Source organism: Tamandua tetradactyla, chromosome 11, assembly GCF_023851605.1.
Source record: "Tamandua tetradactyla isolate mTamTet1 chromosome 11, mTamTet1.pri, whole genome shotgun sequence".
In the NCBI taxonomy this organism is placed as follows: domain Eukaryota; kingdom Metazoa; phylum Chordata; class Mammalia; order Pilosa; family Myrmecophagidae; genus Tamandua; species Tamandua tetradactyla.
In genome coordinates, this window is record NC_135337.1 from 102,343,618 (window position 1) to 102,361,030 (window position 17,413).

The 17,413-nt window shown below is 39.2% G+C and overlaps 1 protein-coding gene across 6 annotated transcripts in view; it reads right to left on the reverse strand.

The window, feature by feature from the left end:
* The window catches only part of LOC143650892 (cytoskeleton-associated protein 5-like), a 105,933-nt gene that overhangs the window by 37,561 nt on the left and 50,959 nt on the right, over positions 1-17,413 (reverse strand). For all 6 annotated transcript variants that reach the window (XM_077122204.1, XM_077122203.1, XM_077122202.1 and 3 more), the window contains exons 5-9: positions 11,475-11,646; positions 9,745-9,877; positions 9,393-9,493; positions 1,872-1,985; positions 597-701 (exon numbers count right to left, since the gene is read on the reverse strand). In XM_077122204.1, coding sequence (XP_076978319.1) covers positions 597-701; positions 1,872-1,985; positions 9,393-9,493; positions 9,745-9,877; positions 11,475-11,646 — 625 coding nt within the window. The remainder of the gene's footprint in view (positions 1-596; positions 702-1,871; positions 1,986-9,392; positions 9,494-9,744; positions 9,878-11,474; positions 11,647-17,413) is intronic.

Genomic DNA, 17,413 nt, shown 5'->3' on the forward strand with positions numbered 1-17,413 from the left:
GAGGTCAATCGACAGATGCCACAGTTAAAGAAAACATCTCATTAAAACTGCTACCAAACTTATACAATAAAAACTGTATATTTAACAAACATCTCCCATCAACTTTTTTTCAGATCAATTAAATTGTATATCAATAACAGCATACATATATAAAACAACCCATGCATATAAGTAAATTCTTTTGTAAAAACAGGAAAACACTATAGAATACATTTTACATACTGGCTTCACTTCTGGTTTTATATTGCCTTTCCTATTCTCATTTTCACTCTGTCCTAGTTATTTCATGTTTTATTTCATCCCATTTTAAGAACAAAACAGGATATGAATAAATAAATAAACAGATCAATCCAACTAAGTACTCTAGGCCAAGGGCTTGATTTTCTAAAACATGAAGCTAATGAATTAAGTTACAAATGACATCTTTATTGAAGTGTTGTGAAGAGCTTTGCTGACTATTAATAAACTTAGTGAGAGACTTACTTTGCCCAATATAGCAACATCTATGCCAAAGAGTTTTTATAAAGCATAAAGCAGACTAGTCTGTCATTCTTCATCATTCTATTGATCTGTATATAAAAAGGAATGTTACTTACCTGTCCTGCATATTGTCCAAATTTCTTCCTTAGCCCAACAGCCAGACCAGTAAGACACTTTGCTGCCAAAGCCACCAACATGACATTGGTGTCTTTTCCAACAACCTACAAAAGGGGAGAAAAAGGAAAAATAAAATAGCTGTGGCTCTGTAGAGGGGGAACTGAAAGTTTATTCTCAGAACTCTGAAAGCTATTATGCTCATGGCTATCAATTTTGTTTCCTACAAAGATGAAACATTCTTTTTGATAATAACAAGTTTGAGAACTTCCTCGCCTCAAGTAGAGCCTCAAACATACTGACATACTGAAAATTCAGTAACAGCAATAACATTCCTGGCAAAAACAATAAGTTGGAAGAACTTAAGAGAATCAGATGCTCACTTCATGGGCTGTTAAAAGCCCTTTTCCTCTTTAGGGAAATTTTCTTTTAATTAATTTTGCTTGGGTCTGTGTCTCTTCAAGATACAAGACTGATGACTGAACAAAGATTCTAACAAATCATATCCCTGCCTCCAAGTCTCATGTGGAAAAAGGTGCAAAGGAAGGCCAATTATGAGAAATACTTACATATGCATACAGTTAAAGATTAACCTCCTCCTACTACTATTCTAATTCTCTGTAATTTCTGGCTCAGGGAGTAATCAAAATTTGCTCCATTCAAAAGAATGTCTTTAGAGATTGTTTTCAAGCTTTCAAGTTACATCCACAATATTTGGTCTATACTTTCAGATTCCATAAAAAGCCATTAAGTAAAAAAAACCACCACCAGCAGCATTCAACTCAGTTGAACCTAAGCAATACTGAAGGAGTATATTTTCTAAAAATGTTTATTTATTATTCAGTACTTGTTTGCTTAATTACCACATATCTCCATGTCCTTTGCTTTATATGCTGGTATAATGTTCATCTATTATTATCTGCTATCCAGTGAAAAAACACTCATTTAATATTTGCCCCATTAAATGAAGCCAATTTAAATTGCTTATCCCACAGAACTATAAAACTTGAATATTTTGTTCTAGATCAGCAAAACCTCTTTTTCTTGAGACTGAGAGAAGCTATCAAACAACATACTTAAAAGTCAAAGTGATAATACACAGAAATTGAAAAACATTTCCTTCATGCTACTTTAGGATAATTCTGAAAGATCTTCAACTTATGCCTGTAATTTAAAAGGCAATGTTCTTTAAATAGTAATGTACATTTGTGATAAACATGACTAATGAAGAAAAATTCTATTATTAGGATACCAATGCTTTAACTCATCACAGTCACCTTCTTTAATGCTTTTACTAAATCCGCATAATTGCCTGCTTCCAGTTTGGGGTTTTTCACTAGTACTTCTACAGCCTCCAGAGCTTCTTTTCTCTCTTGCCAGTTTTTTGCCTCCTGCAAGACACAATATAAGTCACTTGTAGAATAAAACATGAGAGCAGAATACAAGTCTGTTTCTTCTACTCTACTAATTAAAAGATATAATGGTTTTATTTCAAGAAATTTTTTCTAAAATTAGCTGAAAAACAAAATTGCAAATGTCTTCAGTCATTTAGAATGTTTTTTTATATACATAAATTTTTGTTTATATATAAAAACTATTTTTATAAAATGTCATAACCCAAAAATTTTATAAGTAAGCCAAATGAGGTGCCATTGACTTATTCCTTCTTAATTAGTAGGCAGATTTAAGTAAGCAGGTGTTGACAAAAAAACACTAATAGAAAGGGACTTTTGGTACCAAGATGGCAGCTTCAGTGTTCTGGTCACCAACAGAATCTTTGAACAATAAGCAAACACTGGCAGAACACTTTTTCTCAAAACCCCGGAAAATAACTTAAAGGATAAAGGGTGCAGTAACTGGGTTAAGTGCCAAATCAAGAAGAAAGCAACTCACAAACAGTATGAGAGGTATTTGGGAAGATGGAGCAATAAGGTAGACAAGATTCACCCCTGCTCCACAAGACATGGTAGAAGATGGGGAAAAAGTGACCAGGACTTTGGTCCTGGGGAGTGAGTGATGGAAGTGGGCCTCTAGTATTTTACAGGGAGGGGGGAGGTGGGGAGATTACAACTGGGACAGCAGGGTGGGTCTGGTGGGTCATGACCCCCACCCAGTACGTATAACAGAGAACAGATTTAACAAACAAGTGTGGCTGCTGAATCACTATACTGATACTTCTTCTAGCCTCCAGTGTTTTGGAGCAGGTAGAAGGAAAATCGGAAATACTGGAATGGTAAACCATAACACACTCTGAGATCTGTTCTGTAACTACTTGTTGAAGTACACTTTGAAAATTATTGCTTTTTCTTCCTTTTCTTTGTATATATGTTATATTTCAACATAAAAAACATTTTTAAAGAAAAAAAATAAAAACAGTATGATAAACTAGTGCTGCCCTTGCTGGTTCTTCCCCTCCATCCCTCCCCAGCATGAACTGGCCTAAGCTCCCATTGCAGGTCCCGGGCCCTGTTCCAGAAGGAGCAGAGTAACCCTATGCACACACTGAGGTGCTTGTATGTGGAAGCCGATATATAGCCTGGCTGCTTGAACCACTAATTCAGGACACTTATCTGTGATTCATCCTCTCAGAATTTGCCCTGAAGGCAATAGCAACTTGCAAACCACTTATGCACGGGAATACACAATTAAGTCAAAGCAGCATGGGACAAAGGATTACCTGCTTTAAATAATTCAATAGAGTACCTAGGAGGAGAGAAACTCATATGGAGTAGAGGGGGCACTGGAAACCCTAAACAGGGAAATTCCTAAAGCCAACTAACAATCACAAGAGACACATGTTAAATTTAAATATACAAGTAGGTTGAAAGTAAAAGGATAAAAAATATATATCATGCAAATAATAACCAAAAGAGAGCTGGGGTAGCTAAACTAATATCAGAGAAAATAGATTTTAGGTCAAAAACTGCTACAAAGGACAAAGAAGGACAGTGTACACTAACAGGAGTCAATTCAACGAGAAGACACAACAGTTACAAATATATATAAATCTAATGGCAGAGCTCCAACACATAGATTTGAAGGGAGAAACAGACAATTCTATATTAATTGAAAACTTTAATATACCACTTTCAATAATGAATAGAACATCTAGACAGATCAGTAAGGACAGAGAAGACTTCAATGATAATATAAACCAACTAGATCTAACAGAAATACACAGAATACTTCACCCAACAACAGGAGACTATACATACTTCTCTAGTACATATGGGTCATTCTCCAGGAGAAATATGTGTTAAGTCACAAAACAAGTTTCAATAAATTAAAAAAACATTGAAATAATACAGTATATTTTGTCCAACCACAATGGAATGAAGCTAGAAATCCATAACAGGGAAAAATGTAAAATTTACAAATATGTGGAAATTAACACATTCTCAACCAACCAATGGGTCAAAGAAGAAATCACAGGGAAATTGGGAAATAATATCAGGAAATGAAAACGAAAACACAATATACCAAAACCTATGAGGTGCAGCAACAGAACTTTAAAACTCCAAATGCTTACATTAAAAAAAAAAGAGTTTTATAAATCAGAGGCTAATCTGACAAAAGATCTGTAATCTGGAAGATCTAAAAAAATAAGACCAAACTGAACTCAAATCCAGCCAAAAGAAGGAAATAACAAAGACTAGAGTGGAAATAAGAGAATTAATTTATACAGAATATCTCTTTGGGTTGACTGTAGAGGTTTGGAAATGGATGGTGGTAACAATACCACATCATAATTAACAGAGTTAAAGTATGTATCTGAATGTGCTTGAAAGGGGAAGTTTTGGGTCATGTATGTTACTTGAATGAAAGTTCGAAGATAAAACATATACAGTGAAGCCAGGATGATGGATTGGGATTAATACAAACAGAAGGATCTTTCAAAATTATAACAAACATATGACATTAATATAGAGTGTTAAGAGGGTGGTATATGGGGAAAAAATATACCTAATGTAATAAACTATGGGCTATAGTTAAAGTACCATTTTAATATTCTGTCATCAACTGTGGCAAAGGTACCACACTCACGTAAAATGTCAACAATAGGGGGGTATGTGAGAATGTTGTATTTTTTCATGATGTTTCTGTAAACTTATCACTTCTTTAGTTAAAATAATTCAAAATAATAATAATAACAATAATACATTCTACAGGCCTGTATATTAGGTATTCTAATCTATGTAAATTGCTTCACATAGTGCCTAGAACATAGAATCTCTCAATAAATGCTGGGCTATTTATAGTAGTAAAATTATAAACTAGTGCTGCCATCAACTGTAACAAATGTTCTGTACCAATGCCAGGTCATGGTGGGGTGGTGTATGGGAATCTTATATTTTATGCATGATTGTTCTGAAAACCCATAACTTCTCTGGGGAAAAAAAAACCCAACAAACCCAAACTTCATTTTTTGAGAAGATCAATAAAATCAACAAAACTTTAGCTAGACTGACAGAGTGAGAGTGAGAGTGAGAGAGAGAGAGAGAGAGAGAGAGAGAGAGAGAGAGAGAGAGAGAGAGAGAGAGAGAGAGAGAGAGAGAGAGAGAGAGAGAGAGAGAGAGAGAGAGAAAGAGAGGAGGACACAAATAATTCAAATCAGAGGCAAACAGGTGGACATTACTATTGACTCCACTGAAATAAAATGGATAAAAGGATGCTATGAACACCCATATTCCAAAAAATTAGATAACTTAGATGGAATGAGCAAATTCTTATAAACACACAAACTACCAACACTGACTAAAGAAGAAATAGAAGATCTCAACACACCAGGAACTAGTAAAGAGATTGAATCAGTAATCAAAAACCCCCTACAAAGAAAAGTCCAGGACTAGATGGTTTCATAGGCGAATTTTACCAAACATTCCAAGAAGAATGAATGCCAATCCTGTTCAAACTCTTCCAAAAATGTGAACAGGACGAATACTCCCTAACTCATTCTAAGAGGCCATCATCACCTTAATACCAAAGCCAGATAAAGATACCGCAAGAAAAAAAATTACCCACCAATGCCTCTTATAAACATAGATGCAAAAATCCTCAACAAAATGAATCCATCAGCAAATTAAAAGTAGGATAGGGGCCATGGTGGCTCAGCAGGTAAGAACGCTTGCCTGCTATGCCCGAGGACCCGGGTTCAATTCCTGGTGATTGCCCATGTAAAAAATAAAAAATAAAAATAAAATATTTAAAAGTAGGATACACCATGATTAAGTGGGCATTATTCCAGATATGCAAAGGAACATAAGAAAACCAAATAATTTTCTATATACTAGTAAGGAGCAATTTGAGGAGAAAAAAAAAATCAAGAAAAAAACATTCCATTTAAAATACTAACTGAAAGAACCAAATGTCTAGGAATAAATTTTACCAAGGATGTATACAGAGAAGAGTACAACCATTGTTAAAATAAATCAAGGGAGACCTAAATAAATGGAAGAACATTCTGTGTTCATGGATTAGAAAATTAAATATTGTTAAAATCTCAGTTCTACCCAAATTTATTTGCAGATTCAATGTAATCCCAATCAAAATTCCAAAAGCCTACTTCACAAAAATGGAAAAATTAGCCATCAAATTTGTTTGGAAGGATTAAGGGCCCAAACAACCAAAAACATCTTGAGAAAGAAAAACGAAGTTGAAGGACTCACACTTCCTAGCTTTAAAGCATATTACAAAGCTACCTCTGCTGGTTTGAAAGGATGTATGTCCTGTAGAAAAGCCATGTTTTAATCTAAATCCCATTTCTTAAAGGCAGAATAATCCCTATTCAATACTGTATGTTTGAAACTGTAATCAGAGCATCTCCCTGGAGATGTGATTTAATCAAGAGTGGTTGTTAAATTGGATTAGGTGACATGTCTCCAATCATGTGGGTCGGTCTTGAGAAGTTTTTGGAGTCCTATAAAAGAGGAAACATTTTGGAAAATGAAGAAGATTCAGAGAGAGCAGAGAATGCTGCAGCACCATGAAGCTGAGAGTCCATAAGCCAGTGATCTTTGGAGATGAAGAAGGAAGATGCCTCCTGGGGAGCTTCATGAAACAGGAAGCCAGGAGAGAAAGCTAGCAGATGACACTGTGTTCACCATGTGCCCTTCCAGCCAAGAGAGAAACTGTGTCTGTGTTCACCATGTGCCTTCTCACTTGAGAGAGAAACCTTGAACTTCATTGGCCTTCTTGAACCAATGTATCTTTCCTGGATGCCTTAGTTTGAACATTTTTATGGCCTTAGAACCATAAACTAGCAACTTATTAAATTCCCCTCTTTAAAAGCCATTCTGTTTCTGGTACATTGCATTCTGGCAGCTAGCAAACTAGAACACTATTGCAGGCATATGTGGTCAAAACAGCATGGTACTGCCCTAACGATACACCTTGACCAATGGAATTGAATTGAGAGTTCAGAAACAGACCTTCACATATATGGTCAACTCAATTTTGACAAGGCTGTCAAGACCACTCAATTGGGATAGAACAGTTTCAAAAAAAATGGAGCTGGAAAAACTGGATATCCATATCCAAAGTAGTGAAAGAAGATTCATACCTCACATCTTATATAAAAATTAATTCAAAATGGATTAAAGACCTAAACATAAGAGCTAGGAGAATAAAACTCATAGAAGTAGGGAAATATCTTCAAGATCTTGTGGCAGGCAGTGGTTTCTTAGACCTTTATTCCCAAAGCATAAACAATGAAAGAAGAAATAGATAAAGAGATGAATTAATACATTTATGCCTCAAAAGACCTTGTCAAGGAAGTGAAAAGGGAGCATACTCAATGGAGAAAATGTTTGGAAACCAGATATCTGATTAAGGGTTTAAAATCCAGAATATATAAAGAAATCCTACAACTCAACGAAAAGACAAACAACCCAATTTAAAAATGGGCCAAAGACTTGAGTAGATACTTTTCCAAAGAGAAAATACAAATGACTAAAAAGCACATGAAAAGATGTTCCATATCACTAGCTATTAGGGAAATGCAAATCAAAACCACAATGAGGAATCAATTTCACACCCACTAGAATGACCATCATCAAAACAACAGAAAGCTACACATGCTGGAGAGGATGTAGAGAAATAGGAACACTTATTCACTGCTGGTAGTAATGAAGAATGGTATAGCCACGGTGGAGGACAATGGCAGTTTCTCAGGAAGCTTTGTATAGAAATGTTATATAATCTGGCAATCCTATTACTAGGTATGTATATATATACTCAAAACTGAAAGCAGGGTTGTGAAAAGACATTTGCACACCAATGCACACAGCAGTATTATTCATGATTGCCAAAAGATGGAAATAACCCATGTCCATCAACTGATGAAAGGATAAACAAAATGTAGTGTGTGTTTGTGTGTCTGTGTATACACACATACACAATGGAATATTATTCAGAAATAAGAAGGAATGAGGTAGGTGACAACATAGATGGACCTTGAGGACACCAAATGAAGTAAGTCAAACACAAGAGAACAAATGTTGTATGAACTCATTAATATGAACTAATCATATAAGCAAACTCAGTTAAAATCTAGAATGTAGGTTACCTGGAGACAGAATAAGGGTAGAGAACAGAGAGTGGATGCTTAATTTATACAGTATTTTTAATTAGGTCAAATGCAAATGTTAGGAAATGAATAGAGGTGGTGGGTCTAATTAACAGCAAAGAATCATGCATAAGACCGGTTGAAAGGGGAAGCTTAGGTTTGTGTATGTCAACAGAAGGAAAGTTCGAGGATAAAACATGGTACTGTACACATAATGAACCCTATTATGGATGATGATTGTAATCAACAGTACAGATAAAAGAATGCTCTTTAATGAACTAGAACAAATGTATGTCACTATTACAAGGAGTTAATAATTGAGTGGCATATGGAAAAATGCACTTAATGCGAATTATGGACTATAGTTACCAATATTATTTTAATGTGGTACATTTGCTACATGTGCAGAAAGAACATCAATGCTAAGGGTCAATAATAGGGGCAGACAAGGGATATGGGTCTTATTTTCGGAGTAATGAAAATCTTCTAAAATTGACTGTAGTGATGAATAAACAGCTCTGATTTTATACTGTGAGCTACTGATTTTACACTTTGGTTGGATTGTATTGTATGTAGATATATCTCAATAAAGCCTCTTTTACAAAAGAATAATGCTCTGGTTTTTGGCAAGACATTTAAAAAACATGATGCAGAGGGGCAGACACCAAGTATTACGGGAGCAAAGAAGAATGACACCACTAACTCACTCTACCAGGGAAGAGTGAAGGGTGGAAGGGAGTGCATCAGACAAGGGCTAAGCAGAGTATTCTTAATTCTATTCAAGTAATTTTTAAAATAAAATAAGTTGTTGGGGCTTGAGTTATATATCCCAGAAAAACTTGCTATCAATCTTAGTCCATTTTTGTGAGTGTGAACCCATTATAAATAGGACTTTTTGATGAGGTTACTTCAGCTAAGGCATAGACCAACTGAATCAGGATGGGTCAGAATCCTATTCTTGGAGGTCGTATAGAGAAGAAAAACAGCAAGAAAAGTAAGAAGCTAGAAGGCAACAAAATGCAGAATATAAAGGCTTCTGCCATGTGCACTGTCATGTGAAAGAAAAGGCAAGGAAGCCTAGAGACTGCTGGCCAGTGAAGATAACCTGGGAGGAAGAAGGCCTCTTAAACTCTGAAACTGACCAATAGATTCCCATCGTTAAGCCAACCCACTGTATGGTAAAACTAAAGAAATATAATTAAACTAAATAAGAAATTGTTTAACCATTACTTACAATTTTGTCATAAAAGTCTTTTGGAAGTTTGGAAAGAATTTCTACCGCTTCCAAAAGCTCATAAGCATCTGTTTGTGGCACTTCATCACCATCGCCACCACCTTCAAAGACAAAAATAAGACAAACTATTAAAACAGATGGAATTGCTTTATTGTTTTACTTATCAAACAGTTATCAATCCCTTCCATACTAAGATTTCATCAGGTATGCAAAGGTTATAAACGCTACATCCATCTTATATTTTATTAAATGACAGTCCTACAAAATTTGCTTAGCAAACACGGGGTCTTGTAAAAGTGCTAGTTCTGCAAATTGCTATAAAAACCAGTGTTTTTATAAAAACTTGGCTAACTTCCATCAGCATCTCCACCAGCAGATTGCTGCTGTTCTAATTTAGCTTCTAGTTCTTGTTGGGAACGCAGAAATCGGCTTGGTTTAGGAGCACCTGTTGGCAGTTTGACCCATTCTTCTTCTAATTCTTTCAACTGTGTGGGGGGAGACACAGACAAAATATTTTAGAAACATATCTCCATCTATAAGAATTGAACCCCCAATTTCTTATCTATTTGGCTCTAAGAGGGCACTTAACATAATTGAAATTGTATATATTTTGTATCCCAAGTCAAACCAACTTAACATTTACTAAAGGATGTATATCTAGGCGCTGAGAGAGAAGAATAAAATCCACTGTTAATATACCTTTATTAGTTCATGAGTTCAGCTATTTCTGTATCATAAACCAATTTCCCAAACCAATTACAATAAAAGCCAATAGAGAATGTATTTTTCCAATCTATATTAAATCCTGACATACAATAGCATTATAAAATAATCTTTTATGCTGATGTAGATTCAACACTAACATTGGAATCATTGAATTTATGATTTTAACTTGAGAGGACAAAGTAATAGGAGAAAAACTTAGCCATGCTCAGAAAAAAAATCAACTGAATTAAAATTTTTTTTTTGATTTTTCAAGAACTGTAAAGAGGCATTTGACCTACAAATTTTCTATTTAGAAAGTAGTGTTTTCTTGTACAAAGAGTTAGTAAAAGAGTGGCATAAGGGGGGAAAGCACCTACTGCAAACTATGGACTATACATAATAGTAATATCATTTTTTCTTAACTTTTGATCATTCTGTTCTACATATATAATCAGTAATTCACAATATCATCACATAGTTGCATATTCATCATCATGATCATTTCTTGAACACATGCATCTATTCAGAAAAAAATTCATGCATACCATACCCCTTACCCCTTCCTTTCATTGATCACTAGCATTTCAATCTAAATTTATTTTAACATTTGTTCCCCCTATTATTTATTTTTATTCTATATGTTCTACCTGTCTGTTGATAAAGTAGATAAAACGAAGTCAGACCAAGGTTTTCACAATCACACAGTCACATTGCAAAAGCTATATCATTACACAGTCATCACCAAGAAACATGGCTACTGGAACACAGCTCTGCATTTTCAGGCAGTTCCCTCCAGCCTCTCCATTACATCTTGGATAACAAGGTGATATCTACTTAATGCATAAGAATAACCTCCAGGATAACCTCTCAACTCTGTTTGGAATCTCTTAGTCACTGACACTTTATTTTGTCTCATTTCACTCTTTCCCCTTTTGGTTGAGAAGGTTTTCTCAATCCCTTGATGCTGAGTCTCAGCTCATTCTAGGATTTCTGTCCCATGTTTCCAGGAAGTTCCACACCCCTGGGAGTCATGTCCCATGTAGACAGGGGCAGGGTGGTAAGTTTGCTTTTTGTGCTGGCTGGAGAGAGAGGCCACATCTGAGCAACAAAAGAGGTTCTCTTGGGGGTGACTCTTAGGCCTAATTTTAAGGAGGCCTGATATAACCTTTGTGGGGTTAAGTTTCATATAAACAAACCCCAAGATTGGGGGCTCAGACTATAGTTTTGGTTGTCCACACTGCTTGTGAGAATATCTAGATGAATTCAAATTTAAATATGAAAAATCATTATATGTACAAGAGGAATATCAGTTAATCACAGGAAGGAAATATCTTTGTAAACATTATGAAAAGACAAACAGAAAACTTTATGCCTCACCTGGACAGAGTTTATATTTTGTAACGGGGGTCTCAGAGCATCCCGAATCCATCTGTAAATCTCCACAGCAATTAGTTTGGCTTCATCTCGAACAGCCTTTTCTCGAGATTCCAAGAGTTTTGGCAACACTTTGATAATTGGCTTAAGCAAGATAATTTTTGAACCAAATTCACTAGAAGAAAAAAATTAGAATTTTAGAAATTTGTCAATAGGCAATACGCTTAAGTGTTAGAATTCATTCTGTAAGAATTCGAGAGTTTTGCCATGCAAAGGAGGACTCCAAGAGACATTCTCTCATGCAACACGCAAGGGGTTTATTTACCACACATGTGTGGGGCTCACTGAACACGCAGGAACAGAGAGCCCTGAGCCTGGGTTTGGGGAAGCTTTTAAAGGGTAGGAGGAGGGGGGTGAGGGTCGAACATGCATCACGAGTGCTGCTTCATGCAAGAAGCAGATAACAAACACTTTTGCAAGAAGCAGATAACAAACATTGTTGCAAGAAGCAGATAACCGCCCCTGGGAAGTTCCGAGTTGTTTTTCTTAGCCTGATGGGGGCCATAACTCTTTTCTTTACAATTCTTATCTCACACCAAATGCATAGCAGTGAATATAGACTGACACAAATGCTTTTGCTGGATATTTCTATCATTCAGAAGCTAAAATATATGTAAATAGCTAAATTAAGCAGGAAAAATTAGCTACTGTTAAGCTTTATAATATCCCTTTTTACATTCCCCACTCCTTTTTGTATATATCTCTAATCTTAGAGATTTTCTGGGTTATTTAACACCGAGTACTGTTGTCTGATGAGCATTAATTTGACATTTCCAATCTGCCTTTTTAAAAACTGTATAATTCTATTTAGAATACATGGTCCTATAGTTATTATTAAAAGTAACACAATTAAAGGCCCAGCGAGAGCAGATAATAGCGTCGTCAACCAGGGGGACTTAGTAAACCAAGATTCAAACCATCCCTGTTGTGCCTCTCGTTCTTTTTGTCTTTCATGAAGGCGCTCTCTGAGTTTTGTCGTGGACTCTTTAACAACACCAGAGTGATCCGCATAGAAACAGCACTGTTCTTTTAAAGCTGCACATAGTCCCCCCCTTTAAGGAAAAGTAAGTCAAGTCCCTGCCTATTCTGCAGAACTACTTCTGAAAGGGAGGTTAGAGAATTCTGAAGGGCTGAGACAGATCTTTCTATTTCTTTTAAGTCTTGATCTATCACGGCCTGTAACTGACTGGTTTCTTGATTGCTATGTACAATGGCAGCAGTCCCTGTGCCTATACCGGCAGCGACAGTTACCCCCATAAGGACTGCTAGAGTTATTGAGATTGGTTCTCTTTTGTATCTGGTTTGGCTTAATAGTGTAGTTTCTAAGTCTGTCCCTGAATGATAGAGAATTTGGGGGTATATAGAAACTAACACACAATAGTTGGCAGAGCTGTTAAAAACCTTTGTAGATACACAAGGGGTAATTCCAGTGTCACATGCCCACTTTAAGCGTGGGGGAGGTTGAAGGAATTTATCATTATCTTGGGTTTGATTAATGGTGGCACATAAGATTTTAATGCAGGGAGGAGGGTCACCTATACAAGTTCCCATAACTTCAGAAAAGGTGAGTTTATGGTTGCTGTCCCAGTCACAAGATGTGCCAGAAGGGAGGATGGTATATGATTTGTTTATAGCTATTCCTTCATAATAGGGTGGCAAAGCCGACAGGCAGAGCCAGCATGACTGGGTGAGATTAGCTCGGGAGTGATGGAGGGCAGAAAAGGCTCCCAGAATTAGGTTGTATAATCGGTCACCAAGAGTTCCTGGATTGTGGAGGGTCGAAAGGGGTGGAGAAGTGGGAATTAGGGAACTAATGGGGTTACGGGGGGTATGGCTAGGCCTTTGTGAGGGCGTAGGTTTTGTATGAGGCCCCGGGTTTTTCATAGTTAGAACAGGGTTGGGGCCTATCCTGATAGCTTTTGGGGGAATTTCTTCCTTTTTAATTAGTATTAGCCCCCGTCTCAGCTGGTTTCATATAATCTGGCTCCCCAGGTTTTTCCAGTTATCCAACTATCATCTGAGGGGTTAGTGATATTAAGCCAAATTTTAGCACAAGGGTTTTGTGAGTAATTAGTTCTAGGCCTACTGCCGGTCTGGAGCACTCCGTGGTGGGCCCCGAGCCATCCATCAGACCCACAGCTTCCAGGATTAGAACAGGTTCTCTGGAATCCTATTTTGAGGAAGGGGTCGCCCGAGGTTGTCCATTTTGAAGCTAAAGTCTCACAGCCCCAGTAGGCACAATAATAATATCCTGGGCTGTTACAATAACTTTTACCCGGATTGGATGTGGGACATAGGTAAATGGGGGTCAGGTCGCAACAGGGCTCGTCCCCCAGAGCGGTAAGACTACAAGGGGCTACTAGAAAAGAAGGTTCCCCTGCTCCCTCCCAAGTTTCCATAGTTTTCCCATTTTCCCATCTGGATATTGTCCATTTCCAAGGCTTATGCGGGTTGGAATTGGGTTCCCCTGGGGGAAGGAGGAGAAGGAGTAGTAACCCTATGAACCCGCAGCTTGAGAGGATTGTCAGTCCTTTCCAGTTTCCATTGGGACTCAGAGGGTGAAGGCGCAGGTTTGAGGTGAGATGCATGGATCCAGGATGCGATGCCATCAACCTTGACTGCCATGGGGGTGGTCAAGAGTACCTGATATGGTCCTTTACAGCGAGGTTCAAGAGTCTGTACCTGGTGGCGGCGGACGTAGACGAAGTCTCCCACCTGATATTGATGCGGAGTTCTGTCATCCCCTGGCTGGTAGGAGGTGGAGAGCTGCCACCACAGGAACTGCTGGGCTTTTTCTAAGGCTCGCAGCCTGTCAAGCAAGGGGGTATGAAGGGAATTACTAACTTCTTGAATGGAGGACATGTCCTTGACTGGAGGTGGCACTCCATACAAGATTTCATAAGGGGTTAGGTTACACATGAGAGCAGAGGGGGTATTCCTGGCCCTGAACAGGGCATAAGGCAGGAGCATGGTCCAATCTTTCAAGCCAGTCTCTATAGCTAATTTGGTTAAGGTCTCTTTAATTGTCCTGTTCATTCTTTCTACCTGTCCTGAACTTTGGGGTCTGTATGCACAATGCAATTTCCAATCAATCCCCAATATCCTGGCCACACCCTGACTTACCTGGGCTACAAATGCGGGTCCGTTATCTGACCCTATTACCTTTGGTAGACTGAACCGGGGAAAAATTTCTTCCATAATCTTCTTGACTACGACCTGGGCCATTTCTCTCTTAGTTGGGTAGGCTTCAACCCATCCTGAAAAGGTGTCTATAAAAACTAGTAAGTATTTAAGTCCATACTTTTCAGGTTTGATTTCAGTAAAGTCGACTTCCCAGAACTACCTAGGTCGAGTTCCCCTTAGTCTTTTTCTATTAGGAGCTTTGGTGGGGTAGGCGTTTATAATTTGACATGCCTGACATTCTCTGGCTATGCGATCTGCCAGTTCTTTCTTTTTTGAGGTTGTCAGAGGGTACAATTCCCTCTGGTCTTGCAGGAGCTGGTGTAGTTTCCCTGTCCCCAGGTGAGTGAGCTGGTGGACCTGCTGTATGTAAGCTAGGGCTTCCGACTCTTCTTGGGGTGTAACCTCAGATAGTGTCTCAGGGGGGTGCTGGTTTTCTTTGGTTATTAGGACCAAGTTTATAGGGTCCCTTAATGCTGCCGCTTTTGCTTCTTTATCTGCTCACCTATTACCCATGGTTACTGGGTCTGAGCATCTTTGGTGGCTAGCACAGTGGACAATGGCTAGTTCTTTGTTTCAGCCCTGGTGGCCATGTTTCATGTTTCCGGCATCGCTGAGGGTGGATTTTATACATGCTATTTTAATTGTCTGCAACATTTCCTCCCTTTGTTTTTTAAAAGGATGGAGGAAGAATGCTGATCCAGCATCCTTTTGGCATTAACCTTTGCTGGGGGAAGTAGAGGCCTCATCCCCCAGGTTGTTTGTGGCTCTGTTTTTCTGGGGAGAGGAATTTTTGCAGAGTGAACCTCTATGCAAGACGAGGCATACTTCTCAAGGAGCTCGAAAATGGCCTTTAATTGTTTTGGCCCTCCTTTGCAGTGCTTTGCCTTGCGCCCAGCAGTACCAATCATAGCATAAGCTAGAAGCATATTTTCAAGTTGTATGCTGCTCCTGTAGGAGTGGGGATTCTTACCCGAGAGGGTGGGTAGCAGTCAGATATTTTGGTTTCATACCTTGGTTAGCGAGATGAAGCCGGTGATAATGCACTTGAATGGCCTTGCTTAGGGCAGAATTAATTTGGTCCTTAATTAGCTTCTTTGACTAAATCTCGCAAGGCTAGGTCCTGCAACCCGACTAAGCACTGCAGCTTGCGTCTAATGTCTGGAGCTGATTGGCCGATAAAGGCCATGGCCACTGAGGCTCTTTGATCCTCTGATTGAGGGTCAAAGGGAACACACCTACGGTATGCTTCCATTAGTTTTTTTTTTTTTAAAGACTGAGGGCGATTCCTCCGCTCCCTGAATAATTTCTTTTACCTTGGTCAGATTGGTGGGCCGGCGTGCAGCTGCTCAGAGACCCGCTACTAGAGTCTGGCGATAGATGGACAGATGTTCCCTACCTTTAGAGGTATTCGGGTCCCAATTAGGGCAGTGCAGCAGGAACCGATCGTCGATGACATGCTGGAGTTGGGTGGGTCTCCCATCTTGTCCGGGAACTTGCTTCCTGACTTCCAGGAGGATCCAATCTCGCTCCTCCATGGTGAAGAGAGTCCCCAGGAGTTGTTGACAATCATCCCAAGTGGGCTGGTGAGAGAACATAAGGGACTCCACCAATCCAGTCAGCCTAGTGGGAGTCTTGGAAAAAAGTAGGGTTATTATTTTTCCAGTTATATAAGTCAGAGGAGGAAAAGGGCCAGTATTGTAGAGTAGGCATTTCTCCCCTGTGTCCATCATCCACTGGAGGCCCGTACGGTCTGAGGGGGAGAGTGACCGCCACATCAGATGAGCTTTGTGCTCATCTGCTTCGTGTACTATGTGCTGGTCCTGGTTCATCTGGGATCATCTGTTGGTGAACCTGCAGAGAGGGAATGGAAGAGGGCGGAGAGAGAGAACTAGAGGAGGGAGAAGGTGAGCTAAGGGAAGGGGGGGGTCCTGTACTGGAGCTGAAGGGTAAAGGAGGAGGGGAAGAAGGACCTGCACCGAAGAGGAGTAGATCCGATTGGGATTCCGGTAGGACTGCAGGAGGTAAGGAAGGATAGAGTTTCGGAGCTTGAGAAGGACCCAGCACCTTGATTGGGAGTACAGAGGGAGAGTCATGTTGACCAAGAGGAGTAAGAAATGGCTTTACTCATGGAGGTGGGTTTTCACACAGGTCCTGCCAAACCATGATGTAGGGCTGCTGGTCTGGGTGGCCATATGGGTCAGGGCGGAAGATGACTGACTTGACGGCCCGAATCAAGGGTAGATGAAAAGCTCCTTCATGAGGCCATTTCACATTAAAGAGGGTCACTCGGCCCAGCAGAAGGTCTGCCATTTGCCTTTTTTACAATAAGAGATAGATTCTGACCTCTTTCCCTGACCTCAGACCAGTGTCTTAAGGTCAGAGAAAGTGGAGTCGAAGTTCCCTGACCCATCTTTGGTAAAACAAAAACAATTCCTAACACACAAATACAGACAGACACACACAGACCCGGCACACCACGTTTATACAATTTCAGAGACACAGCTCAGACTGGCCTGATGACTGTGATCGAGTCTCCCCCCATCAGAAGGGAAACAGAATCAGAGTCGGCCCTGTAGGAAGCCTCCAGGCATCCCCGGAGGTCCCCCAATCCCGAGGCATCCCTCGGGAGAGTGACCTGCAACCCCTGGACACGTCTGCCGGTTGCGATTGGGGAGTGCTCACGCAACTCTCCGACAGTC